Source organism: Rhipicephalus microplus, chromosome 10 (genome assembly GCF_043290135.1).
Source record: "Rhipicephalus microplus isolate Deutch F79 chromosome 10, USDA_Rmic, whole genome shotgun sequence".
In the NCBI taxonomy this organism is placed as follows: domain Eukaryota; kingdom Metazoa; phylum Arthropoda; class Arachnida; order Ixodida; family Ixodidae; genus Rhipicephalus; species Rhipicephalus microplus.
The window spans coordinates 18,472,845-18,498,277 of NC_134709.1; the positions used below are offsets into that span (position 1 = coordinate 18,472,845).

General features: G+C 48.0%; 1 protein-coding gene across 1 annotated transcript in view; it reads right to left on the reverse strand.

Annotated features, from left to right (window-relative positions):
- Positions 1 to 1,318: 1,318 nt before the first annotated feature.
- Positions 1,319 to 25,433, reverse strand: part of LOC142774880 (microtubule-associated serine/threonine-protein kinase 3-like) — a 34,810-nt gene continuing 10,695 nt past the window's right edge. Inside the window, exons 6-13 of the mRNA XM_075876031.1 lie at positions 23,853 to 24,018; positions 21,187 to 21,359; positions 17,922 to 17,992; positions 17,213 to 17,329; positions 10,498 to 10,820; positions 6,361 to 6,519; positions 4,208 to 4,319; positions 1,319 to 1,749 (exon numbers count right to left, since the gene is read on the reverse strand). Of these exons, the coding sequence (XP_075732146.1) occupies positions 1,580 to 1,749; positions 4,208 to 4,319; positions 6,361 to 6,519; positions 10,498 to 10,820; positions 17,213 to 17,329; positions 17,922 to 17,992; positions 21,187 to 21,359; positions 23,853 to 24,018 (1,291 nt within the window). The 3' untranslated portion in view covers positions 1,319 to 1,579. The remainder of the gene's footprint in view (positions 1,750 to 4,207; positions 4,320 to 6,360; positions 6,520 to 10,497; positions 10,821 to 17,212; positions 17,330 to 17,921; positions 17,993 to 21,186; positions 21,360 to 23,852; positions 24,019 to 25,433) is intronic.

The window sequence follows — 25,433 nt, forward strand, 5'->3', positions numbered from 1 at the left end:
AACGGTATACATTAACTGCCTAATTGCCACCGGATTGGAGAAGGACTAATGCTACACCAAGCGCTGGATTTGTCACAACCTCGGCTAGCGCAAGATTGCAGAGGGAATAGATGGGTTGCTCGTGCTGCCGAACTACACCAAGCCGAAGACCGACCCACGATTCGCATTAGCGCAGTATTTAGCGTTGGATCCGTAACTACACTAAACCTTCTATAATAAATACATCAACTGCACAATTAGGATTGATTAGAGAAGAATCAAGCGCCGGAATTAGAGCTTTTTAGGAGCAAAGCTCCTCTTAGTCTAACCTTGTAACGCGTAACCGAGAGAAGAAGAGACGAGAAATTTAAAAAAAGGCAGTCTCTCTCGAACAGTATAATACTGGCATAGACGGCGCTGTCTCATACTGCAGTTGTGTGAGGATATTTTTAGATGGCGCTGTACCGCTACTTTCCGATTGGCTGCTGCGCGGACTGTGCCTGGGCAAGCGGAGAACGAGTGCCTCTCTCAGTCTCCTGGATAGTCGCCGTACGTGGTGGCGGATCGTTGGTGCATGGGGCATGGACGAAGCAGAGCGGTGGCCGCGTTGAAGACACTCGCGTTCGGCTTTCTTGGCTCGCGTCTCGTCGGTGTTACCCGCGCGCCGTCTGCATTCTCGAACGCGATCGGACGCATGCACGGATGGATGGACGGACGCTTCGCCCTACCCATCATCATTCACTCCGTGGATGTATATGGAACGATTTTTTTGTTTTCTTTTTGTGTACCTGTTCCTTGGGCACGGAGCGCATGATGGAGAACATGTCTCTTCGCGTGGTGAGGATGCGGTAAGGGCTGCACGACATTACCGAGAGCACCAGGGTGTCGCCCGATCGCGCAATGAGCTTGCGCGCCTTGGACAGGGACTCGTTCACCACGGACGTGCCGTTCACGGAGAGCAGAACGTCCAGCGGCAGAACGGTGGATTTGTCCGCTGGGCTGTCCGCCGTCACCGTCTGCGCAGCAGAGATTGCCACGGTTGAAGATTACATTGGTCTCTTTGTTAAACCAGGTTCTGCGATGCCCGTTAATTTATGCCGGTACTTGGCTTGACTGAACCAGTACCCACTAACCCGCTTTAAAACTAATACGCCAAGCAGCGGCATTGCCAGAAACTTTCTGGCAACGCCGAATCTTTTCCCAATTGAAGTGCACCGAAAAGGACGGGCACATAGAAACGACGCGTTGAAGCAACTGATCGTGCATTTTGAAGTAATGGTGCAGTTTATCAATATTACTGTGAGAGGGCAGTGGTAGATATAAAATGCGTGTTTTTAAAGCCCACAAAACAAAGTATGTGACTGTGGCGCAGTGTATAGCATGCACGGCAGCTGTTGTCGCCGATTGAGAGATCATGGGTTCGACTCCCATTTTTGCTTTGTATTCTGATCGTGTTATTTTTATACGTCACTTCCATGACGGAAATACGTCACTGAAATCTTGGTGTACCCCGGCATAAAGCGCTTTCGCGTTAAGGTAGTAGTTCCTTCTATGGCTACGACATTTAAGTGATAACATAGAACTTTGATTCCTTCCGAGTTCATGTAAGATCAGGTTTGTACAAAGAACAAACCTCCACGTAGATGTAGAAGGTATCGTCCTGGCCTTTTGTCCGTAGCAGCGAGAAGCCGAAGCCCCAGAACTTGTAGAACTTTTTCCTCCTGTACAGAAGCAGGTCGACTTTCTCGGGTCCCTCGCGGACTTCGGAGGCTGCGATTACGAGGATGTCATAGCGAGCTTTGTTGCATCGTGAATCCCGAGTTGGCGCCGAGAACACGCGTACGCTTACACAAAATGACCTGAACTTCCACACGCGGAAAACACGACATGACTACGTGGCACGCTGTACTGCTGGAACGCAGGGTTCATTTTGACTACCGGGGATTCTTCGTACAGCGCGACCTGAATCACACTTCACGTATCTTGGTGCGTTTCAGCCACATCCAGGGTTGCCCTTTGGGCCGAATTGAAAAGGTGCCAGAACTCAAGCCAAATGTAGCTATAGTAGCAATGTCGTTTGATATCATCGCCAAAGTGGTAGCCAAAAAAAGAACAATAGTGTTCTTACGAGCAGAATGTTTTCTATTGACTAAAACAAGTCATTTTGAATAAGTAAAACCGGAAATTTCAAGGAACCAGCCACGCCCACTGGAAACTTTCATCGCCAAACGGGTAGCCACGCGAAGTAACCACGAACGACTACCTTGCACCCATCAAAACGCGGCTGCCATACTCTGGAAATGAACCCACGTCCTCGAGGTTTTATAGCATGCTATCGCAACACTGAGTTCGCTAAGGTGCACATGGCGTATTAAATAGTACTCGAGCTCTTCGAAGCCACCTGACTCGAGTGATCACCCGTAGCAATGCTACAGTGCGCCTGTGTATTGTGAATCGTCCTTACTTATGCTCTTTTTTTTTCTCATTTACCCCCACGTGAGGGTATCAAACGGAAAAGTAACTTCCTGCATTCTTTGTATTCTCTCTCTTTCTGTTCAGATTTGACATAATAGGGAATTCTTATGCAATAAGAGATTAAAGGCCAGTTCAACTGGCCTTTAATCTCTTATTGCATAAGAATTCCCTATTATGTCCCTATTCCCTATTATTAAGCTCTCCTCTCTCAACCTTGACTCGAATGTACTGGCATGGCTCAACTACTTTCTAACAAATCGTCTTCAGTACGTCACTGTTAACGGTCATGACTCGCCGGAAATAAGTGTAACATCGGGTGTCCCGCAAGGCTCAGTTCTGGGACCTCTGCTGTTTTTAATATATATTAATGATCTCCCTGACTGCGTTTCTTCATCCGTTCATTTATATGCCGACGACTGTGTGCTTTACAGGGAAATACGTACCGATGATGATAGGAACATCTTGCAGACAGACTTAAATAACATTAGGAATTGGTGCGATAAATGGCTTATGAAATTAAATCCCAAAAAATGCAAGCTAATGACAGTCTCCCGCCAGCCCAATAACTCCTCAACATACAAACTGGGTGATGTTTATCTTGACCAAGTGTCGTCATACCGGTACTTAGGCGTCACCATTTCTTTCAATCTAACATGGAATGCCCATATTAACGTCATCACGAACAATGCTAACCGTACATTGGGATACATACGTCGAAATTTCAGCAACGCCCCACTTTCCTTGAAGATGCTTCTTTATAAAACCCTCGTGCGCTCGAAATTGGAGTACGCTGCTGCAATCTGGAACCCTCACCACGAAAACTTGATTAGGCACCTTGAGCTAATTCAAAATAACGCTGCACGTTTTATTCTATCGGATTATCACCGTACATCAAGCGTAACAGCAATGAAGCACCACTTGTCACTGCCACCTCTATCACTGCGTCGCAAGTACTTCCGCCTTTGCCTTTTCCATAAGACCTACTATCATCCATCACTGCGTAATGAGCTCATTACGCCTCCCACATATCACTCCTCTCGGATCGACCATGAACACAAGGTTAAAGGTACTTTCTGCTACACAAACACATTTTCTTGCTCCTTCATACCGGTCACATCAAACGATTGGAATCGGCTACCAGGTGACATCGTTTCCATCTCTGATCACTCCCTCTTTCGTCATTCTTTATCAGCTCACCTATTTCGCGATAGCTCTCCTTAGTCATCCGATCTATTCCCCTCCTTACGAAGTTCTGTCTCCACGTGTCAAGATGCCAGCGTTTTCCAGTGGATTCTTGATTTTTTGTGTGTGCGTGTCATTTCCCTTACTTTTACACTTTTTTGCTAGTACTGTATAATTTTACTACATTCACTATTTGCTCATTGTGATTTCCTTATTTTTACGTTTCACTTTTGTTGCGCCTCATTGAGTAGAGTTTTTTTTTTTTTTTTTTTAGTTTTGTTCATGTATAAAATAGCACGTATATTTTTCATGTTGTAACCCACTCCCCTCTGTAAAGCTTCGGCGATTGAGGGTAACAAAATAAATAAATAAATAAATAAATAAACTGAATCTTTGCATTGTTAGAGGATGAAGACGATGCCTCCATTGTAAGAGCGAATAGGCGGTGAGGCATCGTTATAAAGCAATGGTATAAGGTATGCTATAGAATGGTATGCTGGAGACACGTTTGACAAGAGTCATGATGCACTCTCGATATGCTTTCCATATAAGATTGCTAAAAGTAGCTCACCGTCAACCATGCCGTCGCTGTGGCGTTTCGGCTCGTCGTATTTCAGCTCGGGGCTGTCTTCGCCGACCGAGTTGATCATGTCCGCGGTGACTTTGCCACGTTTTTCCTTCAGCTGCGGTGCGAAGGAAAATAGCGACTTGGTCATTCTACGGCCAACTGTGCCATGCCGTGATCTAGTCAAGGTAGGTGAAGTGAATAAAAATGTATTTACTTATTCATTACAAGGCGACAACCTCATATAGATGTCTCATCGAACGCGAAAATGGTCCGTCGGCGGTGTCAACACGAGTGATGAAAAACAAATCGTCATCGGTAACATCACAATATGGCGTCATCGTGACGTAACAAATAGACGAAGTTTGCGAGTTCATCATGACGTCACTACGACGTTGCATAACGTGCCGTCACGTGGTGACGTCATCACACGGCATCGTCGTTTGGTCAAAGGCGCGCCAATCCCGGAGGTGCAGCAAAACGACGTGACGTGGAGAAACGTACAATATATTCAAAAGAGGGTAATGAAAAAGCTTGACTACTTGCGAGTGAGGCTTGCGAATGAGGCTTGTGAATGCCACACCACACATCAAACTTTTCGCATACAAAACTTCCATTAGACCAGTAATAGAATAAGGAGCTGCAGTGTGGGATCCCTTTACCGAGTCCATATTTAAAAAAACTAGAAATGGTCCAAAAAATCTGTCTGATTTGTGTTAAATTGTTATATATATAGTTGGCGCACATCACCTTCACTTCTTCTAATTAAAGCAGAGCTCGAAAAACTACAGGAGAGGAGAAGAATGGAAAGACTGAAGCTTTTTTACCTCACTTTCCACAACAAAATTGGAATCAACAAAACAGTGCACATTACACAAGCAAGTGAATGTGATGCGTGCTCATATCATTCAAAGAAAGTTGTAGATTACGTAAACCACGCAGACACATTCAGGTATTCCCTTTTTTTCAAGAACTACCCGTGAGTGGAATGGCCTGTCACCCGATACTGTGGAGTGTCCAACAGTTGACCTATTTCTACATGCTCTCAACAACCACTAAGAAATTGTTTTTTTTTTGTATAGTCATGCAGCCCAGAGTTACCATTTTTGGAATGTTTTCTCTTGTTTTTCGCAAGCTGCTACAAAAGTGTTGAGTAGTATGCTTTTTTTTCTGTTTTTTGCATTGTACATTATGCTTTCCGTTTGGGTTTTTACTATCAATTACCACTGTCTATATGTTGTGTGATGCTCATTATGTTTTTGCAGTAAAAAATTCTGTATGCCCATTCCTGCTCAAGACCTGGTAAACAGGTCAGCAGTATATATTAAATGTTAATAAATAAAATAGCAAGCCAGTTTTGACAAAAATATAGATATATAAGGACCCACCGATGTTGCATTCCGAGAACTAAATATTGCCCCGCCACGGTGGTCTAGTGGCTAAGGTACTCGGCTGCTGACTCGCAGGTCGCGGGATCGAATCCCGGCTGTGGCGGCTGCATTTCCCATAGAGGCGGAAATGTTGTAGGCCCGTGTACTCAGATTTGGGTGCACGTTAAAGAACCCCAGGTGGTCAAAATTTCCGGAGCCCTCCACTACGGCGTCTCTCATAATCAAATAGTGGTTTTGGTACGTTAAACCCCACAAATCAATCAATCAATCAATCAATCAATCCGAGAACTAAATACTTCCCAGGTTCACTCCCGGAAAGCCCGAAATCAAAGGCTAGGCCTGTTTTGGTAATACTTTATCATTTTTCTCTTTCCATTGCAAAAATTTCCTTTCGGTCTCGGTCTCGAACAATATGTGCGTGGAACGGGAAGGTGAGTGCAGGACACAGCGGTAAAACTTGCCACACACACACTCCTCCCCCTCGTAATGGCTTACCTAATCGTTACTGGAGAATTAGCGATTGTGTCGTATTTTCCTCTCTTTGTCCGCGTCTTTGATGCGTGCTCTCCGGGAGTGATGAACATACAAACGACTCGCCCTGTTCCCTGTCACGTTGGGCCCACCCAAAAGACTCGTACGCACGAAAACGCGTGCAGCGCGTTCGGCGCTTCCCGGCATTGTTCGTTCGACGTCAGTGCGTGAGATACTCGTCCCGCGTAAAGCCCCGTAACGGTAAGAGCCATGTGAGAGCGGTAAAAGCGCACTGACCGCAACCATCAGTTTTCGGAAGCTCTTGGAGGCGTAGCAAAGCAGCGGCTTCTGCATCTCGGGCAGGATGTCGGTCATGTCTTCGATCTGCTGGTGACGCCGTTCGTCGTCGTCGTCCGGGGCGTCCTTGACCTTCTTCTTGTCCTCTTCCTGTAGCTCCTGCAACGAGAGCACTGCGTATCAAGCAACTTTCTTTTTATTCTTTCTCGCGCTGAAGAGAACTTCCAACTGCGGGCCAAAGGAAAAAAAAAGAACAAGGGATGGTCGGTAACAACCTAAGAAACACGCAAGCTGTAGCAGACGATTAGTCAGATATCCTTCCCCGGTTTTGCAACGCCTCCATCGCGAATCATCTGTTTAGGTAACTGTCGCCCAATATGAGAACGCAAATGGGCACGCGAGTGAGTGAGTGAGTTAAACACACATCTCCCCGTAAAGGAATCCGTGAGTAATATGCGAAGCAGCCACGGGTATACGGGCCGTCCCACGCGCTTCCCGCACAGCCGCAACGCACATGCCGGGACTCCTACCGCACTCAAGCGGGGGACAAATAAGCCAATTGGTGACGCTCTTTCATCTTCCACAGCGTCGCCAATTGGCTTAATTGTCCCCCACTTGCGTGCGGTAGAGGTCCCGGCACGGGCGTTGCGGCTGTGTGGGAAGCGCGTGGAACGGCCTTAAACGTGAAGATCTGTAAAGAGGTATCACCGTCGACGTCCATGGTTGCGCACACAGTCACTTTGCGAGCCCTCGCCCTCGCCGCACTCATGTCTTCATTCATACTGCTACGTTTTGTGTGAGAGAGCTAGAGGAGTAAGCCTTGTACTATACAGAGAAGTGCAGCGCCGCTAGCGTTCTCTGCTCAAAACAGAGCACGCGCCGCAGTGGAGCGAGCGCTCTATCGCAGTCACCTAGTGAGCGCTCCGAGTACTAGCGGTGGCTACGACAACGGACGAGGGACAAGCTCCGACCATAAGCTGCTCCGCATCTAAAAGACATGTCAGTTCCGCCCACAGTCATCGCTGTGCCTCTCACAAAGAACTTGCACAAATGCTCCATCCAATCGCCCTGACTCATTGGCGTGACGTCAGTCACTTCTAGAGTTATTCATAGAGTTGGCTTTCTCACGCAGACGCACGTTCGTCTCGCCTTCCATGTTCATTCGCCCTATGAAAGCGGGGCGAAGCGTTTTCTCTCTGCTTGAGGAGCCGCAGGCGGCAGGCTTCCCGCACAGGGTGACCTTACGGCAAGCATCCTTCGAGCGACGGAGATGGCCGCGGCTCGTTTCATCTTGCGTAACCTCTACTGCAGCCGTGTTCGTCGCCAGCGCTGCTCGTACGTTTTCAGTACTCCCACGTAGAACATACCGATACGAGGGGCGATGTTTACGATTTGGACTTCAAAATGAAACACGAGGAACGCAAAATCTCAATGAAGAAAATTATATAAGACAGGGAGACACAATCTCTCCAATGCTATTAACCACGTGCTTACAAAGGGGTCTCAGGGACCTAAATAGGGAAGAATTAGGGAAACGAGATAACAGAGAGACCTTATTAACCGGTGATTTACTAATGACCATGCATGAATGAGCAGCTAAGGGGAGGAATTACAACTTAGAATTACACTCAATTTAACAAGGAAATCAGGATGGTAGATCTGAAAATCAGTACGCAGAAAACCAGAATATCGTGCAACAGTCTCGGGAGACAACAACACTCTGCGATAGCTAGCGAAGCAGCGGAAGTTGTAAAAGATTGAGTACGTCTATATACTATGTACACAGTAACCGCGGAGCCAAACCATGAGTTGGGGTAACTAAGGGAATAAGGATCGAATGGAGCAAATTCGGCAAGCATTCTCAAATCATGAATGGTAATTTACCACTATGGCTTAAGAGGAACATAACAGCTGCATTTTACCGACCCTTACCGACGGAACAGAATCCCGAAGGCTTACAAAGAGGGTTCAGCTTAAACTGCCGACGACGACGTAACGAGCAATTAAGACGAAAATTATAGGGGGTAATCTTGAAGGGTTACTGACCAAAATTTTTGCCGTCAATATTTTCAGCCATATCGATAGATTGGATCCTGAAATCGATAGAGACAAGCTTCATTCCAAGCTGAAACTACGGGAAAATAGTGAATTTAATGAGTTTTTCACAAACCGTCGCGTCTAGCGGCAGCGCCGTGAACTACTGGATGTGACGTTGGGTGATGTCAAACTCACCGGAAACTGTCAAGCCAACAATGCCAGCCATCGCCCGCGTCTTTCGACTCACACATCACCCACTTTGGTTCGCAGAGCCACTATGAACAGCAACAGAAGTGAACAATGCTTCCGGCAGGAACAAAGCGACAGCGCTTTTGTGGAAGGGAAAGAGGGGAGTCAAAGGACAGCTGGAGAAAAGGAAGAGGAGGACAAGAACACGTGCATCTTGCATGCGCCTCGGTGAGTTCGACGTCAATGCTCGCACTCGCGAGCAGCATCGCGCGCACACAATCCATCAAAAATACAACCAGCTGTTCAAAAATACGGGAAATAAACTCCGTTTATCGGAACAGTAGCATCTTCCGAGTGGAACTTTTAAGTTTCGTCAGGTTTTTTTTTTTCTTCAATTTTTGTTCAGTATCCCTTCAACTTAGACCAGCTGAACTTCCTGAGCGCTTGAACGCTTGTATAGGGAAAACAGGCTCAATAGAGTTACTGTAAATGCTCTCTACGGGAGCAGAGTTGCGCATAGGTCCACCAATATGTTCCACGGCTGTGCAGTGAAGCCACTCGTCACGCACGCAGGAGCAAAATGCGGCGCGATGGTCTGGCGAAGGAGGCGTGCCCCAGACTTATTCGCGCGCGCTGAAACAAGATTGCACGATTGCAGTGAGGCGCTATGTTGCTATAGGAAGCGAAAACGCTTAAAGCCAGTGTACTTAGATTCAAGTGCACGTTAAAGAACCCCAGGTGGTCTAAATTTCCGGAGCCCTCCACTACGGCGTCTTTCATTAAAATATGCTGGTTACGGGAAGTTAAACTCAACAATTAACTGAGTGAGGTGAAAATGAATAAAACGCGCAACTCAATCGTGATAACGCCGCAGCGCAGTTTTTACAGACGTACAGTGCGCAATGTTCCTGCAAAAACAATTTTGTGATCACCTGGTTCCTATATTGTTGTGAAATAACAGCGCGTGCAGAGCGCGTAAACGTGATAAGATAGCACAGGCCGAAGGCGGGAGCGGGGTACCGAGCGGCCGTCTTTCGCTAAAAAGGCGGCAAAACGCGTGCGGTGCAGCGCCCCCTGGCCGAGGTTGTGAGGCCCATTACATGGCCGGGCTACACCAACGCCACCTAGTCTGGTGGGTGGCGTTGGCTAGACTTCACCTGCGCGCTAGAAGCACGCGCAGGTGAAGAGACCTTTGCACTGCAGTGGGCGTAGTCAGGGTTGAATTCGAGCCACCGACTTCTTGCTAATAAGCGCAGTACAATACAGAAACAACAAACTGTAGCTCAGCAACTTGCCATCTGCCATAGCCTATACAGCGGCCGGTCATCATGTATCAATCCTTAGCAGCCGGCTTGCAGGTCATTTTCCCGGTAAGGTTATTTGAGTCCGCTTACTAAACATAGGGCACTAATATGGCAAGACACATGCGCAAATAACCGTAGTGAGGTGCTTTAGAAATTTCGACTCCCTGAGATTATTTACGCACGTGCGGCGAAATCTATGAACTTCCGGACATCTGGCAATTCGCTTCCGTCGAAATGTGGCCGAGATACCATGCCTCAGCGTTCGGGCTGGTGGTGGAGCACCATAATTAAAACATCACTGCGGTTATACTCGAAGTTAAGCCAAATGCAAAAAAAAACAAACATGCATGAATAAGCTCACGCCCAGTACCCTTCTAGATCATTTTCCCGTGAACGAACGTCACCCTCTTGAAAGTTAGGCGCTACTTTGCACTCCCTCATTGACACACACACACACGCTCGTACGCGCGTACTCAGGACCACATCATGAGCACCCGACAACGTGAGTATGTGGATGTGTGTGGATGAGGGAGTGCCATGCTGGACCTATTTTTCAAGACTACATGCCACCAACTAGCCCGACAGCAAGTCCTTGCGAGTATAATACCTTGATGGCGGGTATATCGACGAGATCCTCCTTGACGTACAGCTGCTTCCAGTTGAAGTCGTCGAAGAAGGGGTGCGTCTTGAGGTCCGAGTAGATGCGCGAACCGAGCCTCTCGGCGGGGTTCTTGCGCAGCATCCGGTACGTCATGTCCTTGGCCGGCGTGGTGGCCGAGTGGCCGTGCTGGTCCGTGGCCCTGGGCCACTTGAGCGGCGCCGTGATGATGCGTTCGCGCAGCATCTGCTTGGTCTTGCCCCGGAATGGAACCTTGCCCGTCATCATCTTGTACATGACGATGCCCGACGACCACCAATCCACGGAGCGACCTGTAAGATCCATTCGCAGATATACATGGTCGTAAGCATGCGAAAGGTTCTCCTTCAAGGGTGAGGGGGGGGGGGCGAAGTTTCGTCGCAACGCTCCCCTCCTACATCGTGTCAATGTATGCGACTGTCTTTGCGCCCCTCTCTCTATAATGTCAATGTATGGGGCTAGTTTTACGCCCCCTCCCCCTTTCCCCCTACCCCCATGGTGCCCACACTTATATGTACAGTATGACCCACTGTTAAAGGAAACACTCGATTGCACGCCATCAATATTCCTGGCCCTTTAAGAGCAAGTGGATTACATAACATTCCTCATGCAAATCAATAGTCTGCAAGAGAAGTCGGAACTTTCAACCACCAGTAGTCTTATGCATATCTAAGCAGCTATGATTCCGTAAAATAGCGAAATCTAAACATGCTGCTCAAGCAGGTGTTCCCGTTAACAGTGGACCCGTCTGTACATTGTGACATGGTGATCTCGAACCGCTTGCCTAAAAGAGCGCTCTCACGTTCTATTGTGCATCTAGCCACACTCAATGGGAATACAAATGAGTTCAAGATATCAAGTATACAGGAGCCGGTTTAGTGACATGGCTCTAAATCTCTCCATTTCGAAGCGCTAATTAACCAGGACAAAATAAAGAAAAAAGAAATATGCAGCAATCTCTGATATCAAACTATAACATTTATACGGGACGGTGCACGTAATGTATCACAGATATCTAACATACGAGTCATCTGACAAATTAAGAACCGTATACAACGCTATACCGCTTTTTGCATACGCTGAAAAGCGCAGGTGCAGTCAGTTAACAATCTGCAACAACAGCAAAAAAAGCAATAAAAGGTAACAAATAACACAACCGCATCACTGGAATCAATTAAAACGTCTTCATGGGTGCGCATGCGCCGTTGGGATAGCCGCATAAATGCGATATACAGTGCAGTCTACTTATAACGATATCGAGAAAACCTAAAAATATGATCGTTATAACCGGTGATCGTTATATCTGGACTGCCGCCAAAAAATCGTCGCCGGACGTACCTTTTGTAGCTCCTGGCTTCATTTCGCTATTTTCACCAATTAACAAATATTGTAGATAGTAGGATGTCAAAAACAAGACTTTATTTCTTACTCCGAAGAACGCATCACGGGTTCGCTGAGGAAGAGAGACTGACCGACGGCGGGGTGGGAGCAGTGGGAGGAAGAAAGCACAGCCAGAGGTACACAGCCGGAATGCCAACGAGGCCCCGCCCCGATGCCACCGTGCCGCTTTGCTTTTCGCTTTTTTTTATTTTCTCTCTCTTTCCCGCTTTGGTTCGGCAAGCTACGACTAGCTTGCCGTTGTAGAAGGCGGGGAGCCGCGGAGCGCGGCGCTTTGCTTTTCGCTTTTTTTTTTTGTTAATTCTCTCAGCCTCTCCGCGGTCGACGCGCGGCGAGGCGCAAAACGTGACACAGCTGGCGCCATCTGTAGCGCGTCGCGCCAACTCGCGATGCTCTCCTCGGCTTTTTGAACGGCCGGGACGCGCTGCCGGTGCTGTGCTGCAGTGGCGGCAGGTACTCGCCTACGCTAACTTTTCGTCTTGTCTCGGCATAGTTCGTTTCAGAGGAACTTATCAATCTAAATGTTACGATTATTCTGAATGAAACATGCCGTCCACGGCAAACTTTTCATCGTTGTATCCGATATGCGGTGGATAACATATCGTTATATATGGTTTTTTTCCCCATAGCCCCAATGCATAAAATGAGACTGTTAAGTCGACCCATCGTTATAACCGATATATCGTTATATGTGGTATCGTTATAAGTGGACTGCACTGTATATATATATATATATATATATATATATATATATAAATATATATATATATATATATATATATATATATATATATATATATATATATATATATATATATATATATATATATATATATATATATATGTGTGTGTGTGTGTGTGTGTGTGTGTGTGTGTGTGTGTGTGTGTGTGTGTGTGTGTGTGTGTGTGTGTGTGTATTGTTAAGCGGTTTATTGGTGGACACTCAGCGATGATTCACGACAGCGACAGTCAATGTGGGGATCGACTCTCTGCGCGAGCTGCTCTTCTTCTTATGAAAAGGGTGGCCCACTAGAAGGCGCTGAAGAGGACGACCCGCTGATCAAAGGCTTTACCACAACTACGCCGGGTACGAAAACGGAGCCGCCAGGCGACCTAACAGCTGGTTACAATGAGCGGGTCATGGTAGGCCTTGAGGCGCTCCACGTTAACAATGTCGCGTCCTCGACGACGCATGTCCGAAGATGGTTCGATGGGTTCAATCAAGTAGTTGACTGGGGAAGTGCATTTGACGACATGGTAGGGGCCTTCGTATTTGGGCAATAGTTTTGAAGATAGGCCAGTTGCAGTAGTAGGGATCGAGAGCCAGACGAGCGCTCCAGGGAGAAACGTGGGCGCAGTAGTGCTGACGTCAGCGCGAATGGCTTTTTGCCGCTCTTGATCATGCGCTGTAAAGGTCCTTGCAAGATCTCGACACTCTTCAGCAAGCTTGGCTGTAGAAGAAATAGGCGCCCACTCGGACGGATCTGGCTTGTACGGAAGTATAGTGTCGATGGTGTGCGACGGGTGCCTTCCATATAATAAAAAGAAAGGTGAAAAACCAGTAGTGCTTTGAGGGGCGGTGTTATATGCGTAGGTGACGAAGGGTAGAATGTCATCCCAATTTGTGTGATCGGCGGCGACGTACTTGGAAAGCATGTCGCCGAGCATACGGTTGAAGCGTTCCGTGAGGCCATTCGTCTGCGGGTGGTAAGCAGCAGTTTTGCGGTGAACAACGTTGCACTCTTTGAGAATGGCTTCGACGACTTCAGACAGGAAGACGCGGCCTCGATCACTGAGCAGTTCCTGAGGTGGACCGTGTCGCAGCATGAATCGTTGGAGCATGAAGGAGGCCACATCGCTCGCTGTAGCCGCGGGGAGAGCGGCAGTTTCGGCGTATCGCGTGAGGTGGTCCACAGCAACAATGGCCCAGCGGTTACCAGCTGACGTTAGTGGAAGTGGCCCATACAAATCGATGCCAACGCGCCCAAACGGCCTCGCAGGGCAAGGTAGAGGTTGCAGACCTACCGGCGACAGTTGCGTTGACGTTTTGCGGCGCTGACATTTTATGCAGGAGCGAACGAATTTCCGCACGTAGCGGTACATGCCGCGCCAAAAGTATCTCCTGTCGTTCTCGTCACGTAGAAGGACGGTTCTGTGCGGTTCTGTTTGGACTACCGACGCCTCAACAGGATCACTCGTAAAGACGTGTATCCACTACCACGGGTAGATGACGCGATTGACAGCCTGCAAGGAGCAGAATTCTTTTCATCCCTCGATTTGCGCTCAGGGTACTGGCAAGTACCTATGGCTGAGGACGTTCGACCTAAGACCGCTTTTGTCACCCCCGACGGCTTGTACGAGTTCAACGTTATGCCGTTTGGGCTGTGCAATGCGCCCACCACCTTTGAGCGCATGATGGATACAGTTCTGCATGACCTGAAATGGTACACGTGCCTGTGCTACCTCGATGACGTCGTTGTTTTCGCTCCTGACTTCTCGACGCATCTTCAACGCCTTCGGCATGTTTTAACGCGTCTGAGCAACGCCAGTCTGCAACTGAACTTAAAGAAGTGCCAATTTGCAGCTCGGCAGCTGACAATACTCGGCTACATCGTGTCCAAGGACGGAATTCTCCCTGATCCAGCCAAGCTTCGAGCCGTGACCGAGTTCTCCAAGCCGACCTCCGTCAAGGAACTGCGTAGTTTCGTAGGACTGTGTTCCTATATACTTTCGGCGCTTCATTCGAAACTTCGCGACTATCATATCGCCGCTGACGAAGCTTCTCGGAAGTAACGGGCCTCTCCATTCGTGGTCATCACAGTGCGACGACGCTTTCAAAACACTTCGTCTTTTGTTGACGTCGCCTCCCATACTCCGCCACTACGACCCTACGGCCCCTACAGAGGTACACACGGATGCCAGTGGTGTCGGCCTCGGCGCTGTCCTTGCGCAGCGCAAACCAGGGTTCCCGGAATATGTCCTAGCGTACGCGAGCCGTACGCTTACTAAAGCCGAGACTAATTACACAGTCACCGAGAAAGAATGTTTGGCAATCGTCTGGGCCCTTGCAAAGTTCCGACCTTATTTGTATAGTCGCCCATTTGATGTCGTCACCGACCCCCACGCACTATGCTGGTGGTCGTCATTGAAAGATCCCTCAGGCCGTCTCGCCCGGTGGGCACTCCGCCTGCAAGACTACGACATCCGCGTGCTGTACCGCAATGGAAGGCAACATGCTGACGCCGACGCCCTGTCACGGTCTCCCTTGCCTGACGACAATGCCAACAACTCAGTGTCTCACCTTGCCATTTCTTCGATTAGCATTCATGCCGTTGCTACTGAACAGCGCAAGGATCAATGGATTGCCTCACTGATAGACTTGCTGACTGATCCATCCACTCCATCCACTCGCGGGTTGCGTCGTCAAGCCCACCATTTCGCCGTTCGCGACGACCTCCTCCACCGACGCAATTACAACGGTGACGGCCGCCAGTGGCTACTAGTCATACCTCGCAGTCTGCGCTCTGACATATGCGAATCCTTTCATTCTGATCCGCAATGTGCGCACTCCGGGGTATCGAAGACTTACCACCGCATTCGCCAAAAGTACCGTTGGCGAATGCGGTGGTAAGTCTTCGATACCCCGGAGTGCGCACATTGCTGATCAGAATGAAAGAATTCGCATATGTCAGAGCGCAGACTGCGAGGTATGACTAGTAGCCACTGGCGGCCGTCACCGTTGTAATTGCGTCGGTGGAGGAGGCTGAGTGGCACAGATGCAGGAGGCGGCTGGTGGTATTCAGGGACGACCTCCGCGATTTCCTGCTGAATGGCTCGGCGGAGCGGAGGTAGAAGTGTACTTGATGGCTGTTGAGCATGTTGTGGGGAAGCAAAAGCCAGTAGAGAGACCTGGCGGGCAACTTCCTCACGCACGAACGACTTGATTTCGGCGAGCAAGGTTGCGTGGTCAGGAACTGCTGACAAGGCCGAGAGATCAGCATCACGTGGTGGCGGTCGACGGGTCATCAAGCGCTGCCGCCGCAGCTCGTCGTAACTTTGGCATAACATGATGACTTCTGCCACAGTGCGGGGGTTCTTTGCCAGGAGCATGGTGAAGGCATCGTCGGCGATGCCTTTTAGAACATCCTCTGACATGTTCAGGTCGACTTTCTTGCACAAGCCAAGGATGTCCTCGATATAACTTGTGAAGGACTCGCCGGTCTGCTGGGCTCGTTCACGTAAACGCTGTTCAGCTTGCAGCTTACGAACGGCCGGGCGGCCGAACACGTCGACGACAGCGGTTTTAAAAGCGGACCATGTCGGGAAATCAGATGCGTGGTTGTTGTACCACATGCCGGCCACACCCGCGAGATAGAAAAACAGGTTGCCCAGTTTACCTGCCTCGTCCCAATGGTTGGGGACGCTCACGCGTTCGTACATGGCCAGCCAGTCCTCGACGTCGGTGCCATCCGCTCCGGTGAAGACAGGAGGGTCGCGGATGCGGGGGACACCGGGACATGGCGTCGGCGTAGGAGGAAGCGTTTGCTGGGCGGCGTCTTGGTGCATGGTTGGAGGCACGGTACGGGATCGAAGCTCCAAGGGCATCGAATGCGGACCGAAGGTGTTTGAAGGGCACAGCACTCTAAGCACTCTCCACCCAATTGTTAAGCGGTTTATTGGCGGACACTCAGCGATGATTCACGACAGCGACAGTCAATGCGGGGATCGACTCTCTGCGCGAGCTGCTCTTCTTCTAATGAAAAGGGCGGCCCACTAGAAGGCGCTGAAGAGGACGACCCCCTGTTTAAAGGCTTTACCACAATATATATATATATATATATATATATATATATATATATATATATATATATATATATATATATATATATATATATATAACGTGACGTCGAATCGTGGTCTACGTCACGATGCAACGTCACGCTGAAGCCGGATGTCATGTGACGTAATGATGAGGACTCATGGTGACGTTATTTTGGGAGGTCATGTTACATAATGCCACGTGACTTATACTACACCGAATACACAAGCACGTTCGCTTGAGCATCGCGTTAGTTGAGAGATCTTTATTTATTTATTTATTTATTTGTTTATTTATTTATTTATTTATTTATTTCGCATCACTCGAGTTGACACCAACGCTACCGACAAGATCTCGCGAGTTATCGTCGCATCTCGCAAAATCTCCAAACTTCTCGGTTCACGGGGCGTATGGGGCATCATCCAGCTTAGTGAATTAAAACGAAAGACTAGATCGTCTCCATCTTACCGTACGGTCGTCTCTTGAGTATCTCCGGAGCCATGTAAGGTATGGTGCCGGCCGACTCGCCGTCGTTGAATTCGAAAGCCGTCCTCTTGAAATATTGCCTCAGCACGTGCTCGGAAACTGCGGGTTTCGCGGGAGGTAAGCGTGTTACACAGCAGCGCACTTCAACTATGAACGTCTGAAGTTGGTACTGCTATCGCAATCGCAAGGAACGCGTGTTCGATATACCCTATCGCGTAATGAAAAATGCCAAGTCCACGCAGAATCAACCCGAGTTCTCCGAGTATGTGTACATGCGAGCGCTTCACTTCACTGAGACAGAGGCAAGAGGGAGTGTGTCGTCATTTTAACGGCGGAAAGCGTACATTATGCGAAGATATTATTCTCATAACAGCAGGGAGCCTTCATTCACCGAAGTCAGTGCTTAACAGCACACAGGCATTGTCGTCATTACACCAGTGTAGAGCCTATAGATTCACAGAACGGTGCTGACAACGTAACCGAAGACAGTGTTGTCATAAAAGCAGCTACAGATTTGTTCGTAGTGTGCATTCCCATCAACCTATACCTCTTGTTGGATCCACGTCGCCATCTGCCATCTTCCTATCTAGCGCCCTATCTGTCATTACCCAAATAGTTTCGCTTGCAATCGCCGTAGACGGGTATAACATTCGAGGGTGCGTGTTTTTAAGAGCGCGTCAAGGACACTCACAGTGGCCGTGGCAGATCTTGGTTGTGTCGAAGTCGATTACCTTCACCCTGCCGCCAGGCATTATGAGCATGCTGCCAGACAGCGCACCAAGGAACAAGCATGAAAAGTGGGAAAATAGAGAATATTAAGCAAACTTCTCGCACATCAAAGATGAAAGCAGATAGAAAAATGAACAATGTACACCTCCTAAAGCGTATAATTGCTATCCATCACGAGGAAGGTACATAATAGTTGCATCTTGCCGGTGCTTATCTACGGAGCAGAAACCTGGAGGCTTACAATGAGGGTTAAGCTATAAGATCGGGAAAAAACATAACAGCTTGTGACAGATGGCTATTCTCCAAATAGTCTGCACTGCAATGCGGCAGCATCGGTTGACTCATCGCGCGACTCCATTTTGAGCAGAGAGCTCTCGGCTCAACATGAAGTACTATGAAAGCGACCAGCTAGCCATTTGTCCCAAGCGGTTGATTTGTGTGTTTAGAACAAGTGGCTAACGATTTTGAGTACTTGTTACTCTACTTTGGGGAGCATATCATTGAGCATATATCCATCCCGCGGGCCTCATACTTCATGAATGTGTTTAGAAAAAAAAAAGTTCAACAATTTCGAGTACTTCGTACTCAACTATGAGAGAGCAGTGAGCCGTCCCGATTCGCAAATGAATAGGGGGGGGGGGGGGGTAGATAAAGCGGTTAACGATTTGTACTTGGTACACTATTATGGGAGAGCATAAAGCCGTCCCGTAATCATGGAGCGTGAAGCAACCGGCAACACCATCACCGCCACTATTGAACTGTGGCAGTAACAATCCAGGAAACGCACAGACGCAGTGTTATAGACCACATGCATTAAGACACACTAAGTCATGGTCATGACGAAAAGCCTCCACACTAGATCTCGTTACATCATGTTAGTTCGGTTGCCTATACGAGCAGTTTCACTTGCAACCTACAAAACAAAGATAGTGCAGAGGACAAATTAGCTTTCTGCATTATCCTTTAAGTATATGACTCCTTTAGGGTGCTCTATGGTGCGTATAGTGTACTAGAACAATGTTATCCTAGAGGACTACAGTATAGCGTAAATTTTTCTGAAGCCTACAATTTTCCACATCGGTCTTACGCGTTGTCTCACAGAGTCTTTATTCCACTGCCACGAAATTAACCGTATGTATATCGCCTCCATAGAAAGCGTTTTCTCTTTACATTTGTTTCATGTGTACAACACAATCGTATGGTTCAGACATGTTGAGATATTCCAAGCGTACGTGAAGACGTGTATGCAGGGCTATACATGGCCATTTCTTCAGTATGTAATACGGACGGCTGTAAACATAAAGGATATTCATGACGAACTCGACATTACGGAGAACTGACACCCCATTTTGGTGAGTGCTAGGCCTTACCATCTTTCCACTGCAAGATATTATGAAAAACTCTTCCGAAAGAAGTGCATCTCATGTTACCTTCCTCAGAAGTCCTTCGGCGCTAACCTGATTCTATGTGATCGTAAACCTTGGTCACATTTTTTTTAAATATTACGCATTCAAGTAAATACCTTAATAACGAAAAGATGGTGGGTGTTGGACTCGGAGGTTAGGGCACTCGCCTTCGGAGCGCCGGAGCCTTAGTTCGGTATCCATCACGACCAGGGAATATTCTCTTACGCAGTTATTTATTTATTTGCAGTGATAATTCTGTTAAAAATTGTGAAAACCCGCGAAGCGAAAAGGTTTCATTGATGGTAATTTATAAAAAAATTGGCGTTGTAGCGAATGAATAATGGTTATTCGATCGAAAATTAATCGACTATCGCAAGTTTTGCGTAAAAGAGGCCGAAATAATGGGTACAAAGGGGGTACGTAGCGGTCAGATAATTTTTTTGGGGGGGGAGGGGAGGGTTGTATTCACACCGAACCACCCAATGACCCTGCGTTATGCATTCGCCTCAGACAATCTCTACGGCGTACTTTTAGATGCGAAGCAGCTTATGGTCGGGTATTGCTTTAGCGCCGCTCAGTTTGAGCGAGAAGAAAAGATGCTATGCAGTAAAGAAGGGGAACGTTTTTTTCACGCCCAAACTAAGCTGCGCTAACGCAATATCATTTTATCATGCACCAACTCGCCCAGTCAGCCGTACTTATGATCGGGGTTTGTCCCTTCTCCATCATCGTGGCCGCGTAAGTACTCGGAGCACTCACTAGGTGACTTTGCGGTCCAGTACTCGCTCTCTACTCCGGCGCGTGTTCTGGTATGGCTGAAGAGCTACAGCTACCCCCCCCCCCCCCCTCGCGTTTACGAATTTCTCATCGCAAGCTTCAATCGTCCCATTCCTGCCTTTTTTAGATTGCTTGGTAGAGGTTATTTCAATTAAACGATAATGATGATTGTTGGTGTTTTACATCCCGAAACCGAGATGTGGTAACGAAGGACGCCGTTTTGAAGGACTCCGAAAATTTAGATCATATGGGTTTTTTTAACATGCGCCTGAATCTAAGTACACGGCCCTCTCACATTTCGTCTCCATCGAAGTGCGACCATCGGGGCTGGAATTCGATCCCACGACCTTCGAGTCAGCAGTAGAGCATTTCTAGACTACGGTGATAGAATGTTGCACTATATACGACCGTGGCGGCCGGGTCATGTTACATAGAAGAACAAAAGAAAGAAGAAACGTCGCTTTTTTTTTCTTTAGGGGCGAGGCTCCTTAGGCCGTGGGTCGCTCCCTCCTCCGTATGTAGCCACCTCTAGTTTATGAGTTGCTCGATAGATGGCGTTGTGTGCGTATGTCCTTGTGACTAATATTACTAGATGGCTGTTAGGGGTTTTTACAGCATATCGATGGAGTGAATGATGTGTGGGGCGAAGCGTCCTTCCGTCGTTCCGTGTGTCCATCCGTCCATGCGTCCGTCCGTTTGCCCGTGTGTCCGTGCTTCTGTCCGTCCGTTCATGATTCCGTCCATCCATCCATCCGTGCTTCCGTCCATCCGTGCGTCCGTCCATCCGTTTGTGCCTCTGTCCGTTCGTCCAGAAGCATGGACGTATGGACACACAGACGGACGCTTCGCCCCACTCATGAACATTCACTCCGTCAATACGCCGCGATTTTTTTACCAATAAAAAAAAACAAATGACAAAGTGAACATTGCGAAGAATGGACACAAGCGAAAGAGGGAGCGACAGCGCTCGTGTTGCGCGTGCTGCCTCTCTTGTGTTCCTTCTTCGCGCTGTTCCTTCAAGGCGGACCCAAATGCGGCGCTCACTTGGAAACCTTGATGTCCCTGTGTAGGCATCCGTGCAGGTGCATGTGCTCGACGGCCAGTATTAGCTGAGCCATGATTATCTGAACGGCATCGATCTTGAGGTACTCGGCCTTGGTCACCACACGCTGTAGGTCCAGACCGGGGATGAACTCCATTACGGTCACGTACGCCTCCTGTGTGACATCTTTCCCCCTCAAAATTTCTCTTGGTTCTGCCCTGCTCATTTTTCTTTTTCTAATTGGCATTGCCTGCTATATGTTTATGGTGCGGGCTGAAGATTTGTTTTTTTTTTCATACCTCACAATAAAGAATGTGTACGCCGACCACACGCTATCATTACAAATTGTCACTTGATGGTCAATTCAGTGCGGGTTCGGAGTCTGTATAACGCTGTTGCGTGCTATCGTACCTGACCAAAGAACTTGTTCTTACCTATACCTGCATATATATCTCCATCTGACGCAAACTGTGATGTACTTCCTAGAAGTGTGTCAAATTTACACGAATTTATATTAAGGCACTTGACATTTTATTGCGAGAAATTACAGCCAGTATTGTGTTAATTTTTGCTTTTCTCGAATATTAATTTTAAATAGCACGTAATTCAATACCTATGTATTGTTAGATTAGGAATGCCAAGTTTTCTAATTAAAATATTAGACTCTCACGCTAGAAAAAAGCGGGCAATTCATTACGAGTTATATCTACTTCGGGCAAGCTAAAATTATAACTTTAGCGTTTCTGAAACGGACGCCACTTCGCTTTATGGGCAAAATTTACATGCCAAGACCAAGAGTGACCGCGAGAAACACCGCAGTGGTGACTCCCGATAAATTATGATTGTTCGGGACTGTCAAGCGTGCACGACGAACTTTCTTGCATTCTGCTCAGACCAAAACGCGGCGGACGCGTGGGTGGTATGTAGCGCCACGCTTGACATGCTAACGGGCACATGATGAAACACCAGCTATATACATACTCAAAAGGACACAAGCTGGAACATGGAATCGTGTCGTACATGTGCAGGAACGCCTAATGCCCCAAACGTTTATCGCAGATGTGTGCCCTCACGTACTGTTATACACAACGGCAATTAAGAGTGTCTCTCGCTGTAGACTGTGTAGCGCAACTAATCAACGACAGATACGCACGCAACTTTTTTTCTGCTCAGCGTCCCGTCTTTCTGTTATCTTTCTTGGGCTCGGTCGAGTAGTTGCGCTATACAATCTGCAGTGATACACACCAACACGCCCGATCTTCAACGTTGGTAATTAATAGATAAACGATTAAGCAGATTGATTGATATGTGGGGTTTAACGTCCCCAAACCACCATATCGTTATGAGAGACGCGGTAGTGGGGGGTCCGGAAATTTCGACCACCTGGTGTTCTTTAACGTGCACCCAAATCCGAGCACACGGGCCTACAACATTTCCGCCTCCATGGTAAATGCAGCCGCCGCAGCCAGGATTCAAACCCGCGACCTGCGGGTCAGCATCCGCGCACCTTAGAGCCACCACAGCGGGGCAAACGATTAAGCAGCGCCATGCTGTAAACATTCAGTTGCCCGTTTTATACTATGCAGGTCTTTATACACCCTCCCCCAATGCCCTTACTTACAAAGACCACACAGCAACATTCAGACACATACCTTCCATCCCCCATCACACACCCCCCCTTATAAAACGAAAAATATACAGAAACGATGAAGCGATCTTTGAAACAGCGAAACTACGATACTGAATACAAAAGTCTGGTTGCTCTGTTTCTATAGGCCTTAGCGGCCTTAGCCAAGTGACGCATGATGCACGTTGTTGCCTGGTTCCATCTCGGTCATTGCTAAGCTTTAGCTAGGTGATGCTATAGGTTGCTCCCAGGTTGATTCGAGGTTCGACACCTTAGACAGTCACAGTCGCGAAACGGGCATTTCGTCGGCGCAGGCCTTCAATCGCTTCGGGGGTCTTGTCGTATAGTTGCCGCTGCCTGTCTTGTTCATATAGTGTTCTTTCGTCAGTACACATCGGGGTCTTCACTTCGCCACCCTCACTTCGCAGCCATTTCCTTTGACTAACCATTGCCCCATCTTTAGTGGAAGTAGTGAATATACGAAATTTCTGTGGGAGATACCCTTTATAGTGACGATAGGTTTCTGCCAGACCGCACTACGACAGATACCCGTTTCCTAGGCTGTCTGTTGCCTTCATTATTTAGTGGAACAGCGGAGAGTAATGTGATTAACCTAATTGTTAAGAGTAATTAAGGATTAATTAAGAAGCAATTAGGTTAAGAATAATTCATTACAGCTCACACCACTCCGATTTTACAGACAGGGACTCGTGGGCATCTACAGGGAGATACTAAAGAGGCACTCTCTCCAACCCTCTTCAAGACCTTCCCCCAGCGTTTGCCCCCCCCCCCCCAAAACCCCACCAGCACACCCCCTCCTTTGTGTGATGCAACGCGGGTCCCCTCTGTAAGACAAAATCCTACCGAAGGCCACAAAAGTACTGATCACCCCCCCCCTCCCTAGCTTTCTGGTAATGCGGCACGTGTATCAACTCGCCCCATTGTCCCTGTTAGTTATGGTAACATCATCCCCCTCCTCCCGCAGAGCCGAAATTCTGGATAAGAGCACCCGGATAACGTGGTCATACGGTAACGGCTCACCTTGACGCAGTAGCAAGAGTAGTACTTGACGAGAAACGGGTTGCGAATCACCGAGGCGACCACCTTGTCCATGGCGGCCTGCTTGTGTCGAGAGAAGCGGTCCATGTTGACCAGCTTCAGCGAGGCCTCGAAGCCCGCGGGCTTGTAGCGTGCCAAGTACACAGCGCTGCGCCGGGAAGCATGAAAAAGCAGCGACCCCACTAACTGTACGATCGTGACCTCTATACACGAAATCACCGGTTTTCCTACTCTCGTGGTCATCTCCCCCCCCCCACCTCCAAAAAAAGACACCTAAAAACAACTTCCTACCCAAGCCTTGTGTATCTCCACAGGAGCTACACAGACCTATACTCGGACAATAAATGCAAACTATATATGCACAACAGAAAGGGCTTCTTATAAACACATACCGTAGGAATGCCCCAACTCATCAAGTTCTCCTGGGGCAGTGCTCTGCTCAGAGGTCCAAGACCAAAAGTGGGCCAGCCAGCAGGCGAGGGAGGCTATACGGACACAAGGGTCTTCTGACGCGTATATATACGTGTTCGGTAGCCCGGACCACACACTAGCCGAATCTTGTAATTAAGTTTATTTACTCACTGAATAATATATGCGTTAATGAACTTAAATTAAGGATGACACAGCGAGTCATGGACAGATAGATGATGTTTGTCCTTAAGGGAGGGAACGAAGGAGAGCAGAGTAGGTAAGGTATACCCAATGGGTGTTACGGGCATCTTAACTCAAAACAAGAAGATGAAATGGACATGTTAAGGGCATGTAGCGCGTAGCCAAGATAACCGCTTGTCTTTAATGTGGCCCTACGGTACTTTAAAGGGAGGAAAGGAAAATGAAGATGATCTTCCCCCGTCGAGTCGTCTTAAGCGAAAGCATAAAGAACACCAAGAGTTCCTTTTTTTTTCTTGGTGCCACGGCGCACGGACCCTATAGCGTTAGAACATAAAGCGCGAAGTTTTTTATACAGTTTCCACGTGCCTGTCAATCTCGGAGGCAGTGGTTCTGGCGAACCAGGTTGTCTCGGATTACCACGCAAAGCTCCGCCCACCTATACTAAAGTCCCCAGATTTTTTTCCCTCTTAGCTAAGTATCCACGAATGCCTCCTCTCCCAGCCCTCTCTCACGCACATCCAGAGTCTGCCGCCATTTTTTTTCCTAACTTGGAAGATTTACAAAGCCGTACGCTTAGGTACATAGCCACGCATCCTTCAGCGGACATTATGCTAACGCGACGCACCTTTCTCCTCCGGTCGTTAGCAAGCGAAGTACGCGTTTGACCAGCTGCTGGAAAAGCCAGTGAGTTTGGTTGGTGGCGCTTCAATAATTGTCGGTAATTAAGAGAGGGAAATCCAGGGACTTTAACCAGAACTTACCGCAACGGCAGAGACAGCACAATAAAATGAAAAGGATGGATTAGATCGTAGAAGTGGACTTGACCATACATTATGCACCACAATAGCGAGCGTTTCGAAGGTGACAGTTGCGGCTATCGTGTGGCTTCTTCAAGTTATAACTGCTCCGATTTCTTTATTCAGGTGTACGTCATGAGGTATTTTGCAAATG